This window comes from Lissotriton vulgaris, chromosome 4_1 (genome assembly GCF_964263255.1).
Source record: "Lissotriton vulgaris chromosome 4_1, aLisVul1.2, whole genome shotgun sequence".
In the NCBI taxonomy this organism is placed as follows: domain Eukaryota; kingdom Metazoa; phylum Chordata; class Amphibia; order Caudata; family Salamandridae; genus Lissotriton; species Lissotriton vulgaris.
This window is the reverse complement of record NC_141691.1, coordinates 1,525,690,338-1,525,707,136: the sequence shown is the minus strand read 5'-3', so window position 1 is coordinate 1,525,707,136 and position 16,799 is coordinate 1,525,690,338. Positions and strand designations below refer to the sequence as shown.

Genomic DNA, 16,799 nt, shown 5'->3' with positions numbered 1-16,799 from the left:
GGGGATCGATGCTCGACATCTTTCCTTCTTCTATCCCCCAGCTAAACAACAGCGTAACCCTCCACCCTGGGCATGGCACCAGCTCCCCAAAGAACCATGGAATCAGGAGTCATGGTACCAAGTGCCATGGAAACAGATGGAATACTCATACGACTATTTAGGTAGGGGTGGACCGAGAGAAAGGCCCAGAGAACGTCAGAGGACCTATTGGCAAGACAGACCCTATCAAACCTATGAAGGATGGCAGGGCCTTTCAACCCAAAACTGTTTTGATTGTCTCGAAATGGTCGACTGACCATTCCGGGACAAACCTAGTCATCATAAACCCGACAATATTCCGCAAACAGTAAATGCTAAGCAGCAGACAATATCGCCAGAGTTTACACATGTTAGACACGAAACCACATCGCAGGAACCATTTAATATCCTCTCCACCAAAACCGAAAAACCCTTCCATACCTCCCAGGTACTATCTGAACTCCCAAAAAAGACTCCGTCTATCATCCCTTCAGCAGAAGCTGATACTAACTCGGGAATGTGCCATCAACAGGCTGCAGCCATTACTAACAACCCGACAACATCTGCAACCGCGAAGGAACCATCAACCTTGAGTTTGGCCATTGCATACTGGAACGTTGCAGGCCTAACTACAAAAATAACCTGTCCTTCATGGCTTGACACAGCAAAGAGTCAGCAAATTCTGTGCCTGCAAGAGACCTGGTGTACAACTCCACTTCATTTAGCGGGCTATAAAAAATTTCTCACCAAAGCAGTACCTAGTAATATGGGCAGACCAAAAGGCGGACTTATGACCTACTTTTCCAATACCGTTCCTCTCACTGTAAAACTGTTAAAGGAAACACACATCTTTCAAATCATACAAGTCACACAGTTAACAGTATCAAAACGAAACTTACATATATTCATAAATTATTATAATAACTCCGGCACTCTGGAATGCTGCTCACACCTTGACGAAATAGCCGCATATTTATCCTCACTTCAAAAAACAAATAACAATTCCACATTTTACTTCATCTGGGGAGGCGACTTTAATTTCACATTGTGCCCAAACTACAAAAATGGGAACTGTGGGCTCCAGAATGAACTTGGGAATCCCATTCCCCATTTTGTGCACACGTTGGGTGGTAACAAACTAAATGAAATCCTCTTCACCCTAGACCTTGACTTTGTCAACGAACTAGTCAATCCGGAGCAGGACTTTCTACCCACTTTTCACGGGCGAGGCTGTCTGTCAACCATCGATTATATTTTAGCCTCAAACTCTTACAAAGGGCAACTAAGCAACTACATAATAGGGTCTAATCCAATCAGTGACCATTACCCTCTTAGCGTGGAAATCCTCATGAAGCAAGTTGGGACACTCCCCCCAAAAGCTAGTTCCCTTGACCAACAATCGCTGGCCATGAAGAAGCTGAATGGGTACGCAATTAAATGGACAAAGATCGACCCGGAAGAGATAACACAGAGGGTTCTTGAAAAAACACACCTCTGGTTAACGAACTGTCTGTCCCCCGAGGCATCCCCAGAATTAATTGTCACCTCTTTTTACAACATCCAGGCAGTAATAAGGGATGAGCTATTCATTAACACAAAAAACAAGCCCAGACTTCCTACCACGAGATGGTTTGATACGGCCTGTCGGAAGGCCCTTACATCCCTCAAAGAAGCCCTAAGACAGCAACCGAGAGACCCTCAAATAATCTCACAATGGAGGAAAACTTACAATACCGCTCGGAAAAATCGTAAAATACAGATAAAGCAAGACCTATGGCTTCGACTTCACGACAGTGCATTAAGGAAAGATAGCACTGCTTTCTGGCAGACCATAAGATCACCTCTCCTGGTCAACATCAGCGACCCAGACCACCTCGATGTGGCAATAACTGAGGATGACTGGGTCTCCCATTTTTCAAAAATCTTCGGAATACCATCGGATGCCGCTCCAACAATCCAAATACAGGACTCTGAACCAGCTAAGAGCAAGATCTATCCAATCAAGCTACGCTTTACCCTCAACGAGGTCAGAAAGGCAATTAAGGCCTCAAAAACAGGCAAGGCCCCCGGCCCAGACGGGGTCCCCATGGACTTGTTCCTATATAACGTCGACTATTGGTCACAAATTATTACACGGGTCATGGCTGCAGTCGCCTCAACCGGTCTCTACCGCTCATGGTCAACATCTACACTATTGCCCATCTTCAAAAAAGGGGACCGCAACGACCCTGCGTGCTATAGACCGATCTCCCTTCTGGACTCCACGGGCAAGATTGCAGGTCGAATACTCCTGGACCGACTACAATCTTGGGCCCGGGAGAACAACATCATTACTGACCTGCAATACGGTTTCCAGAAGGGGCTCGGAACGGTGGAACAGGCCTTAAACCTCGTCCTCCTGGCTGGAAAGTACGCGCGCGCCAAAGGAGGCAACATCTTCCTGGTCTATGTAGACCTAAGCGCGGCATTCGATTGCGTACAGCATGCAAAGCTATGGCAGATCCTGGCACACCTCGGAGTCGACCCACCTATACTAGCCTTCCTGAGAGAGTTATACACCAACGCAGAAGGTCGAGTTCGTTTTGGCACCGGCGGTGAACTATCACGTCCCTTTAAAATATCAAGAGGAGTAAGGCAGGGTTGCGTACTGGCTCCCTTCCTGTTCAACCTATACACAAACGGGCTTGAACAGGCTATGCTGGAAGGGAGCCAGGACCTCCCGCAGATAGACCACCGCCCAATACCCATTCTTCTGTATGCCGACGACTCTGTCATCCTGGCACGGACTTCTAATCAACTCCAGCTACAGCTAAATAAATATGTGACTTTTATGGACTCACTGGGCCTAAAAGTTAATATCAAAAAAACTTTTACAATGACCATCGGACCAAGGCCAGGAGTCTCTAAGCCCATACTCATCAATAACAGCAGATTAGAAAAAACATCGGTATACCCATACTTGGGCATTTTAGTGGATGACACAATGACCTGGCGTAAGGCAGTGGAAGCCAGAAATCTTAATTTTCGGCGTGCTGTATCAGCATTAAGTGCTTTCTCAAGGAAACTAGGCAAACCATCTCCAGCGGAACTGTTAACGATATACTACGCAAAATGCCACAGTGTGGCTACGTACGGAGCAGGCATCTGGGGCTATGGATGCAGCGACCAACTCCAGGTCACCGAGAACGCCTTTATCAAATACATCCTAGCTCTCCCCCAAAGCTCCCCGATCCTAGCCTCGCATCGGGAGCTAGGTATGGAATATATGATCGACACCATACGATGCCAGCCCATCCTACTGTGGCAGCGTATATGGTGTAACCCTGAAAGTCACATCACCCGTTCCCTCATTACCGACTGTCTTGGCCTAGCGTACTGGAGGAAAATACCGTGGCTTAACTACATTCATAAATTCTTTCTAGATCTTGACTGTGAGCACTATTTCCTTGAACCCCCCTCAATTGAAGATATCTCAAAGAAACAGCTGAAGGAATTATGCATGGGCCATCTAAGGGAACTCCGCAACCAAGCAGAGATTACCAAAACACAAAACGAAAAAACCTGTACATTGCAGACAGGGAAACTCATTCAGCCGTATCTGACATACTTCCTGTCAAACTACGAAAAGTTTTTAATTACAAGACTCCGGTTCGATCTTTTTCACCGTCTGGTCTCATTCCCAGAAATGAAGAACTGGTCCCGAAACCTGACGAGCTGCCCTTGCGATGGAGTTTCCCTACAATCCACGATACATGTCGTCCTTTTTTGCAAATACTACAGACTAGCAAAAAAAACATGGATTTTTCCCATCCTCCAATCAAGCGGTCTCAGACAATCATATCCAGCACTTTCCTATTTACAATCCCCGAAATCCCCGCATGAAGCCAAATTGATAGCGACCTTTCTTAAAATAGTAATGTCAACCCGTCGCAAAGTTTCCACCTAAACCTGTATCCATTTCAAAATGTAGAAACAGTACCCCACTCTGAAATTCTTTTTTCTTGTACAGTGCTGCTAGTCCTGTGACCTAATGCTTACTGATTTTTATCTTTCTGATTTATGTTTTATTTCTATGTTTTAAAATGTACTTTTTATGATTATACAAACCTATAATCGAATAAAAGTTGATGAAATGAAATGAATGTATGCGAGTAAAGTGCCAAAGAGTTGTTATATGGTAAAAAATAAATATAAGACCCTGCATAATGCATATACAAAACAGCAAAAAAACAATGTAGGACATTGCAAACAATGCAATACAAATAAGAGCAAATATGTTATGTCAAATAACAACACGAGTCATATGTCAGTCCTGATGCGTACACAGTTAGTGCAGATATCACAAGTAACAAATTAGATCCACTCGATCATTGATCCCATGGGGATCTTGTGTATTTAGTCTTTTAATCCAAAAAATCTCTCTTTGCAACAAAGTTTTTGTGAGGTTTTTTTCTGGGGTGGGAATGACCACTTCGAGGATCTGGAATTTAATCTGAGCTATCGTGTGTCTATTTATGTCCCAATGTACCGCCAAACTGCTGTTGGTGTTTTTGTTCTCAGTGCTCTTATGCTCAGATATGCGGGTTTTTATTTTCCTTTCTGTTTTGCCCACATACAACAATCCGCAGGGGCACTTAATAGCATATACCACGTTCATGGTGTTACAATCCGCGTTGATCCTAGTAGAAATAGTTTCCCCTGTGTGTGGATGTTTCACTGTGTCTGTTACCATCACATTGTTACAATGAACACAGTTTTAACATTTTCTCATTCCCTTGTAGACAATTGTTTTAGTGACGGATTTGGGTTTTAATAGCTCTTTTATGTTTCGCGATCTTCTGTAAGCAAAAATTGGTCTGTTCACAAACAGCTCCTTAAAGTCAGTCTCATGGCTCAACAAATCCCAATGGCGATTGATGCTCTTTTTTATTTCATGGGAACTAGTGGAATATTTGGAAACAAATACCTGACGTTTGGCGAGGCTGTTTCAAACTCTTCTTCAACAAGGTTTCCCTGGATAATTTTTCAGTCTTATCTTAGGCTGTTTCCAACACAGTCATGGGGTACTTTTTTGATACGTACTTGGAGATGATAGTCTTGAGGTTGGTTTGGAAAGTTTCTTCCTGTGAACAGATTCGTTTGGCACGTAACATTAAAGAATATGGCAAGTTGTCAATGAGATTCCTAGAATGAAAACTATTATACTGGAGAGCAATGTTTTTGTCTGTAGCCTTACGGTATACTTCAGTTTCAAGCGTGTTGTTCTCCAATGTTACTAATACATCCAAGAATGGAATGGCTTTTTCATCAATATGATGGGTAAATTGGATATTCTCATCATACAAATTGAGCTGGGATATCTTACAACACACCCAAAAACGGAAAGACCAAAAATAAAAATTGCAAATGTATTCCTAATAAAAAATGGATGTTTACATTAATAGAAGAGAGACCACACAGAGAGAGTTGTTTCATGCACCCCTTTGTACCCCTGGGCATAATGGATGAAAGCAGGGCAGACTGGGTGCAGGCCTATGGCACAAAGCACAATACCTGGCTACAAAATGGCCCCTTGACCCCCACAAACATGGCCAGGCCCTGTCTGGACCAGTCCTCAAAATGGCCCCCATCCATGTGGCCAGGCCCCAACACCACCCCAAAAAATCGAAAAACACACAAAAATCACCACAATCCAATGCCATCCATGCCCTACATCATGGGTACTCACAAACTTTCTCTCGGGGGCCAAATTTACAGTGTGGTTTTTGTCTGAGGGCCGCACCAGTGGGGGCGGGGCTAGAGCAACAAAAAAACTGTGACCATGAGGTTGAACACAGGTCCCTGCAGCAGACGCCTTCGTCCACTGAGCTACCAGACACGGCATACACACCTCTGTCTCTCTCTCTCTCTCTCTCTCTCTCTCTCTCTCTCCCTCTGACTCCCTCCCTCTATCTATCTCTCTATCTCCGTCTCTCCCTCCCCGGTCTCCCTCTGCCTCACTCACTCTGACTGTCTCACTCCCTCTCTCTCCCTATCTCACCCTCATTCTGACTGCCTCACTCCCTCTCCCTCTCTCCTTCCCTCTCTCCCTTCAACTCCTTCCCTCTCCCTCCCCTTCCTTCTCCCTCCCTCTCCCTCCCTCTTCCTCCCTCTTCCTCCCTCTCCCTTCGGTCTCCTTTCCTCTCCTTCCCTCCCTCACACTCACTCCCCTTCCCCCTATTTTCCCTCACCCTCACTCCCTCCCCTTCCCTCTCTCCCTCCCTCACTTCCCTTCCCTCACTCCCTCCCTCACTCCCCTTCCGTCACCCGCCTTCCCTCACTCCCTCCCTCATTCCCCTTCCCTCACTCCCCCTTCCCTCATTCACTTCCCTCACTCCCTTCCCTCCCTCCCTCATTCCCTCCCTCATTCCCCTTCCCTCACCCCCTTCCCTCACCCCCTCCCTCACTCCCCTTCCCTCCCTCCCTCCCTCACTCCCCTTCCCTCACTCCCTCACTCCCATCCCTCACTCCCCTTTCTCCCTCACTTCCCTTCCCTCACTCCCTCCCTCATTCCCCTTCCCTCACTCCCCTTCCCTCACTCCCTCCCTCATTCCCCTTCCCTCACTCCCCTTCTCTCACTGTGCCTCCCGCACTCCGTGGCCCTCATCCCTCTGTCACCCTCATCCCTCTATCGCCCTCCTCCCTCTGTCTGTCTCCCTTTCTCTGTCTCCATTTCTCTGTCTCCATTTCTCTCCCTCCCTCTGTCTCTGTCCCTCTACCTCCCTCTGTCACCCCACCCTGCCTGTGTCTCCCGGGCTGAGACAGCTTCCCCAGCCTGCTTCCCCAGCGCGCACAGACACACAGCCCCACCCGAGCATTTCACAGGACTTTAAAAAGACCATTTGCATGTGAATGGGGCATTGCTGTATTTCACACCCTCTTGGCGCCCCTGCAGCTCCACTCTGGCTTCGCCGAAATAAATTACCCGGCCCCCACAGAGCAGCAGAGTGTTTGCAGACAGTCTTTGTAAACACGGGTACTATGTCTCATGGTCCGCGGACCACCACGGAAGGCTTGCTGGGCCGCTGCCGGCCCGCGGGCCGTACTATGAGTACCCGTGCCCTACATGATGTTTAAATTCAAGAGACCCCACAGAAAGCCTTGGTCCATGCACCACACTGAGTACCCCTGGGCATAATGGATGAAAGCAGGGCAGACTGGGTGCAGGCCTATGGCACAAAGCACAGTGCCTGGCTTCAAAATGGACCCTTCCTTGACCCCCACCCACATGGCCAGACCCTGCCTGGACCGGGCCTCAAAATGGCCCCCACCCACATGGCCAGGCCCCAACACCACCTCAAAAAAAGTGAAAAACACACAAAAATCACCACAATCCAATGCCCTCCATGCCATAAATGAAGTTTAAATTCAAAACAATCCACAGAAATACTTGGTCCATGCACCACTGACTACCCCTGGGTATAATGGATGAAAGCAAGGCATACTGGGTGCAGCAGGCCTATGGCACAAAGCACACTGCTGGCTTCAAAATGGCCCCTTGACCCCCACCCACATGGCCAGGCCCTGCCTGGACCAGGCCTCAAAATGGCCCACACCCACATGGCCAGGCCCCAACAACACCCAAAAAAATCAAAAAACACACACAAATCACCACAATCCAATGCAATCCATGCCCCACATGATGTTTAAATTCAAGAGACCCCACAGAAAGCCTTGGTCCATGCACCACTGAGTACCCCTGGGCCTACTGGCTAGTGTGGCTTTACACGCACACCAAAATTTAAAACAAATCCACATATAACAGTGATCTATTCAATTCCATGACATAAATTATATTTAAATTCAACAAAACTCACAGAAACAGTTGTATCATGCACCCATGACTAACCCTGGGCCTACTGGATACAGTGCCTACCCACAATATACTTTTTTTTTTAAGTTGTGAAAAAGTTTAAAAATTGTAGTTGCAGCAACTGCAATGCCCCAAACAAACAACACTAACTTACTTGTAAAATCTCAAATCCAAAAGTAGTCCAAAAGTGATCCAAACAAAAAGTCCTCAAATACAAATATCCAGCAGCAGCCACAAAAAGTAATCCTTCCAGCTCCAGATCCAAATGAAAAGTGACCAGCACATGGACAAAGCACTGGGAGGAGCCTGCTGGACAGGAGCAGGAAGTGGGAGACTCTGGGGCACTTCCTTCTTCCCCCCCCCAAAAAAAAAAATTGACTCCTTGCACACTCTGGGGCACTTCCTTCCTCCCCCCCTCAAAAAATGGACTTCTTGCACAAACAAAAGTGCAGCCAAGTATCAATCTGAAGAGTTATTCTGACCCAAATCATCATTTTCAGAAGGTTTATGCTGCCTGCAGTAGATTTCTTGTGCAGAATTGCAATTTTTGCAAGTTAGGGAAAGCGAGCTGTTCAAATCTCCCGCCGGAAGTCAGCTGCGCGTCGCATCTACGTGTTCGCAATTATTTACTCCTGCGATGCATGATCGCGGGCCCCTATGACGTAGTCGCATTCTCAAACTCTCACAGTACAAGATGGCGGGCCGCTATGACGTACTCGTGGTCAAAAAGTCTTGCCCAATCCCGCAGCAAGATCCAAAATGGCGCAAGCAAACCAGGAGAAAAACAACTTGGCAAACTCAGAATCACGGTAAGTCAACGCCGTGTGCACGATATTGTATTTTTGAAGCGCGACCAGGCAAAAAAATCCACCAGCTTGCGAATTGCGGATTTTTGGGCAAATTTGCGTGATTCGCGGACCTCAAATTTGCCAAAAATCTGCAAATTCCGTGAACGGAACGGATTTTCAGCCATACTTAGCCAATAGTCCTTGCTTGCATTTGGAGTTTTATTTAAAGCATCAAAAATCCATCCATACTTTAAAAGAACACAGAAAAATATTGTTTTCTTTAAGATTCCATCTATGAATTCAAGACGGTAATGTGTGATGAGTCAGTGTTGTATTATGATGTAAAATTAAGTACTCAATAGTGGGTGGAACAGTACACCAGCCATATCAGGAGGTGAGACGAAAATATCCCTAAGGTGTATGTATATTTTAAAGAATTAGTAACAAGTTATACAGACATCTGCGCTGTGAAGCGGGGCCAAAAAAGATCCTGCTGTGCTATGTGTGTTGGTTTTGTAATGTGTTAAGTGAAACAGCAATTACATATCCTACCGTAGTAATAAAAGTATTTGGAATTTGACTGTTAAAGGTTAATACTTGTGATCACATGTGTACCACACAAGGGAATCAACCCGTAATTGAAAGGCACGCGAGACATCATTTCATTGAAATATAAACATTAGAGTAAAAATGCAATCATAATTTAGCTGACTGCAACCACAGGCAACACTGCTGATTTTCTCTGCTCCGGCTGCTTTTGTGATTATCTGCCTCCAGTGAAGTCATATAGACGTGAAATGAACGTCACTTTTTATATCCGTGGTGTCTCATCAATCATTTGGAACTACATTTCATTCCCTATCTGTAATCAGCCTGCCAAGAGCCTGCAAGAAATTATTTTGATCGGATTTCAAAGGTGAAGTGGATAAGTATAGTGTTCACTGTGTTTCCATTTACCAATGCAGCGCAGTGTATACACTCAAAACGGGAGCATGGGCTAACACATAGGACGTGACTGGTAAGGGGCCCATTAACTGGTGTGAATGTTTATGTCAGTTCTGGCAAGGTCTGTGTGCATTAATGTTTTTGAATTATGGCTTCTTTGTCAGATGGTCGAGGATAGGTCAGTTGTAAAGTGAAGTGGGGAGCAGACATTACACGTTTTACGTAGAACTGATACAGTCACGGGTTGCTGATGTACTCTGGGGATAGGAGGAGGAACAAGCAGTTAGGGTCTAGTACAGTACTTGCATGTGTCAGAGAACAAGAACACGGAGTTGACGTCATTAAACACATCCCATGTGTAGTTCCTCTATGCATTACCTATAAGCATTATCTTTCGAATACACGGTAATACACTCTCAGATACACTAAAAACTTCGAGGGTCTAATAAAGGTGGAATAAAATCACTACACAAATATTTTAAAAAACGTAGTGAAAGCAGCATCATCTTATGTACACCTATAACTCAAAGTCTTCACAAGAGGGTATTTGTAACGGTAATGGCACACTGTCACATATGGGAAATGATACTGTCCTGGATAGAAATTGTTGAAAAGCTTGTGTGCGGACACCCTCTGCCTTTCTCGTCTACTGCTGTCCAAATGATTTAAAGGCGCAAAAAAGAACTTTCCAAATTAAAAAAAAAACTGCCCCTCCCTGTCATAATAATATGTTCTCCCATAACACAGTAGGCGGCGAGAACGTTGAAAGTGACTCAGCGTGCATCACTAGTCGCTCCAGGGGACAACCATCAGCCCCTCCACCCCCGTGCACCCTCACGCATCTCTTTCTCACCCCCTTTCAAAGCCCTCCGCGCCTCGTAGCGCTCCCTCCTGGGAGCGAGGGATCACAACAAGGCGCAGACGGACCCCTCGCCTAGCTGTCGTAGCTCCTGCGTCAGCAGCAGCCAGCTCGCTATTGGGGGAGCGCTCGGCTTTTCCCTTTTATGACTAATTATAAAGTGCGCGCGCCCTGAGCCCCGGCGAAGAGAGTCCAGTCCCGCACTGCCATCCCACTGCTGAAGGGGACGGAGCGTCGCTGCCTCGCGCTCTCCTCGCTGTTCGCACTGCAAACAGACAAACGCCCGGGCTGGTGGCGGCGCCCTCTCACTCTCTGGCGCGAGCTCCAGTCTTGCGAGTTAACTCCAGAGACCCCCAGTCAGCGCGCGCGCTGCTATATAAAGCCGGCGCGAGCCAGAGTCCCAGGAACAGCCCGGGCTGAACACAGAGCTCCTTCTCCAGCTGCAGCAGGAGGACCTAGCAGTGTGAGTAAACTTCTCCCCGGCCCCTGATCTCCGCGCACCTGCGCGCGCGCTCATGCCACCTTTCCAGAAGGGCTTTCTTTTGGATAGGATTGCACAAGGTGCATTTATTTCGTATAGCTGGATGCTGACCATTAGCGCCGTACCGGGGCGTTGCACAATAGACAATGCGACAATACTTTAAAAGTCAGTTTCGAGTTGGTATATGACATTTATTCTTCACGAAGCGTCGCCTCTGGTTTGGAACTGTACAAGAAGTTGTTGGTATGCTAGGCATTTTCGAACTAGAAAGGGCGTGTAAATTTAAGTGCATTAAACTGTTAATGCCTACCCCCAGATAGTGTTAAAAACAGAACAGAGTTGGCGTTTTATACTAGATAGCAAAAAGGTAAGCGAACAGTTGAATTTCAGGAAAATATTATTTGGAAAGAAGGACTTTTACTGAATGTTGGGTTTGTTCGAGGTATATTCATTCGAGAGCGGGCGGCCCCTCTGAGTGGAGCTCGCTCGCTTTGGGTGGGGGCACTGGCGACATGCTTCCCTCATGCCTTATTGGGAGCCTATAAGGACCATGCGGTCCTGACCCGAGTTATCAATCCCGCTGTTCTGGTGTGTGTTTAGAGACCTGCTGCTCATGTGTAACTCTGCCTTGTGTTCATAGTTGTGATGCACCTCGATTGTACCTTCTTGAGTTCACACAGTCCTGCTCCTGTAACAAAGCTGTGTCTTCATAGTCCTGCTGCTTGATCTCTTAGAGTCCTGTGTTGTCTCCAGGACACTGCTTCGTCTTCTGTTCTCATTCCTGCTTCTCACCTTATGACAGGCGCGCAACCCCCCACCCCCCTCCTCCCGTCGGGTGTGTGTCAGCCCGGGCTGAGACAGCTTCCCGGACACACACACACAGCCGCACCCGAGGACTTCACAGGTCTTTAAAGACCATTGACATGTTAACGAGGTGTTGTTGTTTTTTCACCCCTTCTTAGAGCCCCTGCATCTCCACTGTGCCTATTACTGCCCCCCCCCCCCCACCCCCGATTTTTGGCTCTAGTTGCGCCTCTGCCTTATGATGTAGTGTTCAAAGTCCTGCTAAACACCTGTAACTCGCCCTTGTGTTCAAAGTCCAGTCTTCATGCTAATGCTGCTCACCTGTAACCCTGCCCTGACCCTGCTGCTCACCTGTAACCCTGCCCTGGCCCTGCTGCTCACCTGTAACCCTGCCCAGTCTTCATGCTTATGATGCTCACCTGTAACCCTGTCCTGGTCCTGCTGCTCATCTCTAATCCTGTCCTGGTGCTCACCTGTAACCCTGTCCTGGTTCTGCAGCTCACCTGTAACCCTGCCCAGTCCTCAGTCTTCATGCTCATGCTGCTCACCTGTAACTCTGTCCTGGTACTGCTGCTCACATGTAACCCTGCCCAGTCTTCATGCTAAAGATGCTCACCTGTAACCCTGTCCTGGTCCTGCTGCTCACCTGTAACACTGCCCAGTCTTCATGCTAATGATGCTCACCTGTAACCCTGTCCTGGTCCTGCTGCTCACCCGTAACTCTGCCCTGGTTCTGCTGCTCACCTCGAACCCTGCCCAGTCTTCGTGCTCATGCTGCTCACCTGTAACCATGTCATGCTGCTCACCTGTAACACTGTCCTGGTCCTGCTGCTCACCTGTAACTCTGTCCTGGTTCTGCTGCTCACCTGTAACCCTGTCCTGGTCCTGCTGCTCATCTCTAATCCTGTCCTGGTGCTCACCTGTAACCCTGTCCTGGTTCTGCAGCTCACCTGTAACCCTGCCCAGTCCTCAGTCTTCATGCTCATGCTGCTCACCTGTAACTCTGTCCAAGTCCTGCTGCTCACATGTAACCCTGCCCAGTCTTCATGCTAAAGATGCTCACCTGTAACCCTGTCCTGGTCCTGCTGCTCACCTGTAACTCTTCCCTGGTTCTGCTGCTCACCTGTAACCCTGCCCAGTCTTCGTGCTCATGCTGCTCACCTGTAACCCTGTCCTGGTCCTGCTGCTCACCTGTAACTCTGTCCTGGTCCCGCTGCTCACCTGTAACCCTGCCCAATCCCAATCTTCATGCTGCTCACCTGTAACCCTGTCCTGTCTTGCTGCTCACCTGTAACCCTTTCCTGTCTTGCTGCTCACCTGTAACCCTGCCCCCATCTTCACGGACCTGATGCTCGCCCCTAACCTTGTCGCGTATTAGCATTCCTGTTGCTCACCTGAAGCTCTGCCCAGTATTCTCACTTCTACTATTCATCTGCTGCTTTCTCTTGTGCTTTCCCTCTACCTCTTACCGCCCCTTGTTTGCTGGCCTGTTATCTGTTGCTCATATTCCTGCTTGTGACCTGCCTTTTGTTTACATTGCTGCTCCTCACTAGTCGCCTTGTCCTGCTGGGTCCCGGCCGCCCTCCCGTTCGACCTCCGCCCTCTGTATTGGCCGTGCAGCTGCCCGCTGTTCCCTCGCCTGCTGTCTGGCCTCTTGCACTCTCTTGCGCCCCCTCCAGTTGCTTAACGGTGCCTCTCTTGCTCCCACAGCCCATGGCGTTGCTGCTGCTCCGGCACTGCTGCCGCCTGCTCCTGGTGCTCGCCGCCTGCCACATCGCGGCTGTCCTGGGGGAGTGCAGCAAGGACTGCGCGGCCTGCGCCTACCGGCAGGGGGCGCACACCGACATCAACCCACTGGTGAGTAGAGAGTACCCTACCCTGAGCTGAACCGGTGACCACTGGCCTCTGAAGCAGGGGCCACGAGAGCAAAAGTCTTAAAGGGGCACCCAGTGTAGAGAAAAATGGTTCTTTTAGCCAGTCCTGGATGTCCATCCGTCACCAGCAATAGGTATTCCGGAACGCTTGTTGGTTTGATGAAATCAGTTTGGATTTTGAAATCTGTTATGACCACTCACCGGATGATCCCTTCAACCCGCCCGCCCCCACACTGAGCATCGAATGGTATAGTAACTTTTTTACCGCTGCAACTGCACATCCGATTTATTATTAGGGCGGGCTGGGGGTAGGAGGTCCTACCAAACGCTAGTGACTAATACACCTGCACGTATAATATATACTGTCTGATGAATAGAATGTCTGAACAGAAGAAGAGAACACTGGAAGGGCCGCGCGCGTACAGACAGAATTGTGCATGATGGCTTGTCAATCCCCTATAAACCCCCCCCCCCCCCCCTGCCCCCAATACTCACCAGTGGGCAGCACGTCACCGGTATGAGGGCATGCGTGAGAAATATAACTTTGCATCTCAGATTGTTGGTCAGTGAAGCGCAAGAGCCTCGGGGTCATTCTCAGTTGGAGATGGAAGGGCAGCCTGTAGGGGTCGCGTTCCTCGATTGCTTATCTGGCAGTCAGTTCATAGCGCTCTATTCCGAAGCTAGACTCCGCTATTTCTACTTTTCAGCAGTAGTTCTGCCAGTGCCGCTGCGTACTTTTCAGTCCGAGTCGGGAGGCCAACAGCAGTGTGGACTTGGGTAAGCAACAAATTAGTAATACAGGGTGACATTTAAGATTATACATTATCGCATCTTTACCGCGACGGTAACTGTTTACTGGTCCCACGGCCGAGCACATATCTAAAATGGAGGGCTGCACGGCCGTGTGCACCCAGAGTCCCACATCCCTCCGACCCCCGGGGCCACAGAGTCCCACATCCCGCTGGCCCTCGGGACCCCAGCTCACGACTCACTCATCAGTCCCTGATACACAACAGATGCACATAATGAGCCGAGCTCCATTGGTATTCGTGTAGGATGTGACCAGACTCACCTTCACAGGTGCTGACAGCGTGAACTAACGCGCTTGATTTTAATAGTGAGGTTATAAGTTCGAATACTGTGTTCCTGACCATGGGATCCGAAAACATGTAGGATTAATGTGTTTGATCATTACAATTTAGATATTTACCTATGGAACCCGGAAAGAAGAAACATGATAAGCAGTAAGAATGCTAACGCATGAGTGACCCTCAGGTCACACGTTCAAATCTCGGCAAGACAAGTTCGACGTTTATCCTTCTGAAGCCGGTAAATCGAGCACATTAGAGAGGTGATAGTAACAGGGCATGTTTATAGCGCATTGGAACGACAAGTCTGCGGCTGCAGTCGATGCAATACATTCTTATGTGATAAAGATAAAGATAGGCGCTCGATGCATCGTTCAGAGAGACAATAAAAACAATGAGTATACAATAAATCATGTTTTACACGGGTTGATTATAGCGCACTGAAACGACAAGCCTGCGGCTGCAGTAGCTTAAGTACATTATTATTGTATACCGATACATATAAGTTCTCGATGCATCGTTAGGAAAGAGCATGGAAGCAATGCGCATACAATAAATCATATGTTCTTCACAAAATATATCAATTTTCAACTGTCAGCTTTTGAGACAGTCACCGTCTGATGTAAGCGGCGGCAGACGGAAAATAACTTGGCATGTCAATGGGCGGGGCTACATGACTCCCTCGCACTCTTGTTTATGTAAGGTTTTCATACAGGTACTTGGCCTCGCAGCGCTCTCCTGTGCAGAGCGTCTGGTTGGGGTTTGGGGTTTGCTTTGCCCACGTGAGGGGTTCGTTTACACGCACCAACAGACAGGTACTATTTATTACCCTGCGTACTGAGATTAGTTAATACGTATAACTACGAATGTGTGAGTGTGTATGCTTTGAACATATGCAGAATTACATGGGCAGCCAATAGTTTTCAGTATATACCGTATTTCTCTGTCAGACTCATGCAATATTCACTTCGGCATTTTTGAAGAATTATTTTAAAATGATTCGAAACAATACACAGTTTCCCCAGAGACTGCCGATACACGTCATTATAACGGAAAACACAGAAATAATTCGTGTTTAACGTTGCCCACGCCAGCGATAGAAAGCCAATGTTAAACGCTTTTGTTTACGCAAAACCTGTCGGGTTTTCATATCTATTGCTTTTTCATTGCTGTGCCAGAGTGGGCGTTCAATGAATGTAAATAGTGCGCGGGGAAACGCGCGGGGGATGCTTACTCCAATGGTGCGTTGTAAGCATCCCGCGCGTGGTCGCGGTGGGACTTTACTTTGCTAGGATTACAAGTGTCAAGCGCGTACCCGATTCACAACTTTAGTTCTATGGCATAGTGTAACTAGCCATCGCTTGCAGGAGCGAGCATTTAGTAGCCATGCATAGGGTGAGCATACTTCGCGTGCCCTCAGAGGCACTTTACAAGCAATGTATTTTGGAATCCGGCGGGTACCCGAGTCACGAATATATTTGTTTATGTTTAATATAGCACGACCCACAGATATCAGAGCGCTTTACAGGAGCACCTGTTTCGTTAAATTGAATATTTGTTAGGGACGGGAAGATTAAGTGATTTGCCCAGAATCACAGGGTTTTGAGTGTAGATGCCAAGACTCGAACCGATTCGAGGCCCCGATTCGAGGTCAACCGCTCTAGCCCTAAGGCTACACCCTCCCTGGTGCAATGTAAGCATCCAGAGCTTATCCGAGAAGCACTTATCAATATGAGTCCAGCGCGTGCCCCATCCACAACTTTACTTAAGGAAGGATATTGTGAGCATTGAGCGCCTACCCAAGCTGGGACTTTACTTCCCAGGTTTAAGATAAGAACCCAGCGCGTGCCCGAGCAGCCTGTACTTTTACTTCTGAACTGTAAAGTGACACCCGAGCCGTATAATATAAGAATGCAGCGCGTGCCCGAGCCAGGACTTTGCTTGCCATGTATCAGAAAATGACCCAGCGCGTGCCCGAGTCAGTACTTTATTCTCAGGCATAAAGTAACAATCCATCGCGTGGGAGCCAGACTTTACTTCCCAGATATAATGTAAGAATCGGGCGCGTGCTCGTACTGGGTCGGTACTTC

General features: G+C 47.9%; 1 protein-coding gene across 1 annotated transcript in view; it reads left to right on the top strand.

The window, feature by feature from the left end:
* The first annotated feature begins 10,497 nt into the window (after nt 1-10,497).
* The window catches only part of PENK (proenkephalin), a 60,049-nt gene continuing 53,747 nt past the window's right edge, over nt 10,498-16,799 (top strand). The window contains exons 1-2 of the mRNA XM_086966968.1: nt 10,498-10,925; nt 13,458-13,604. Coding sequence (XP_086823094.1) covers nt 13,461-13,604 — 144 coding nt within the window. The 5' untranslated portion in view covers nt 10,498-10,925; nt 13,458-13,460. The remainder of the gene's footprint in view (nt 10,926-13,457; nt 13,605-16,799) is intronic.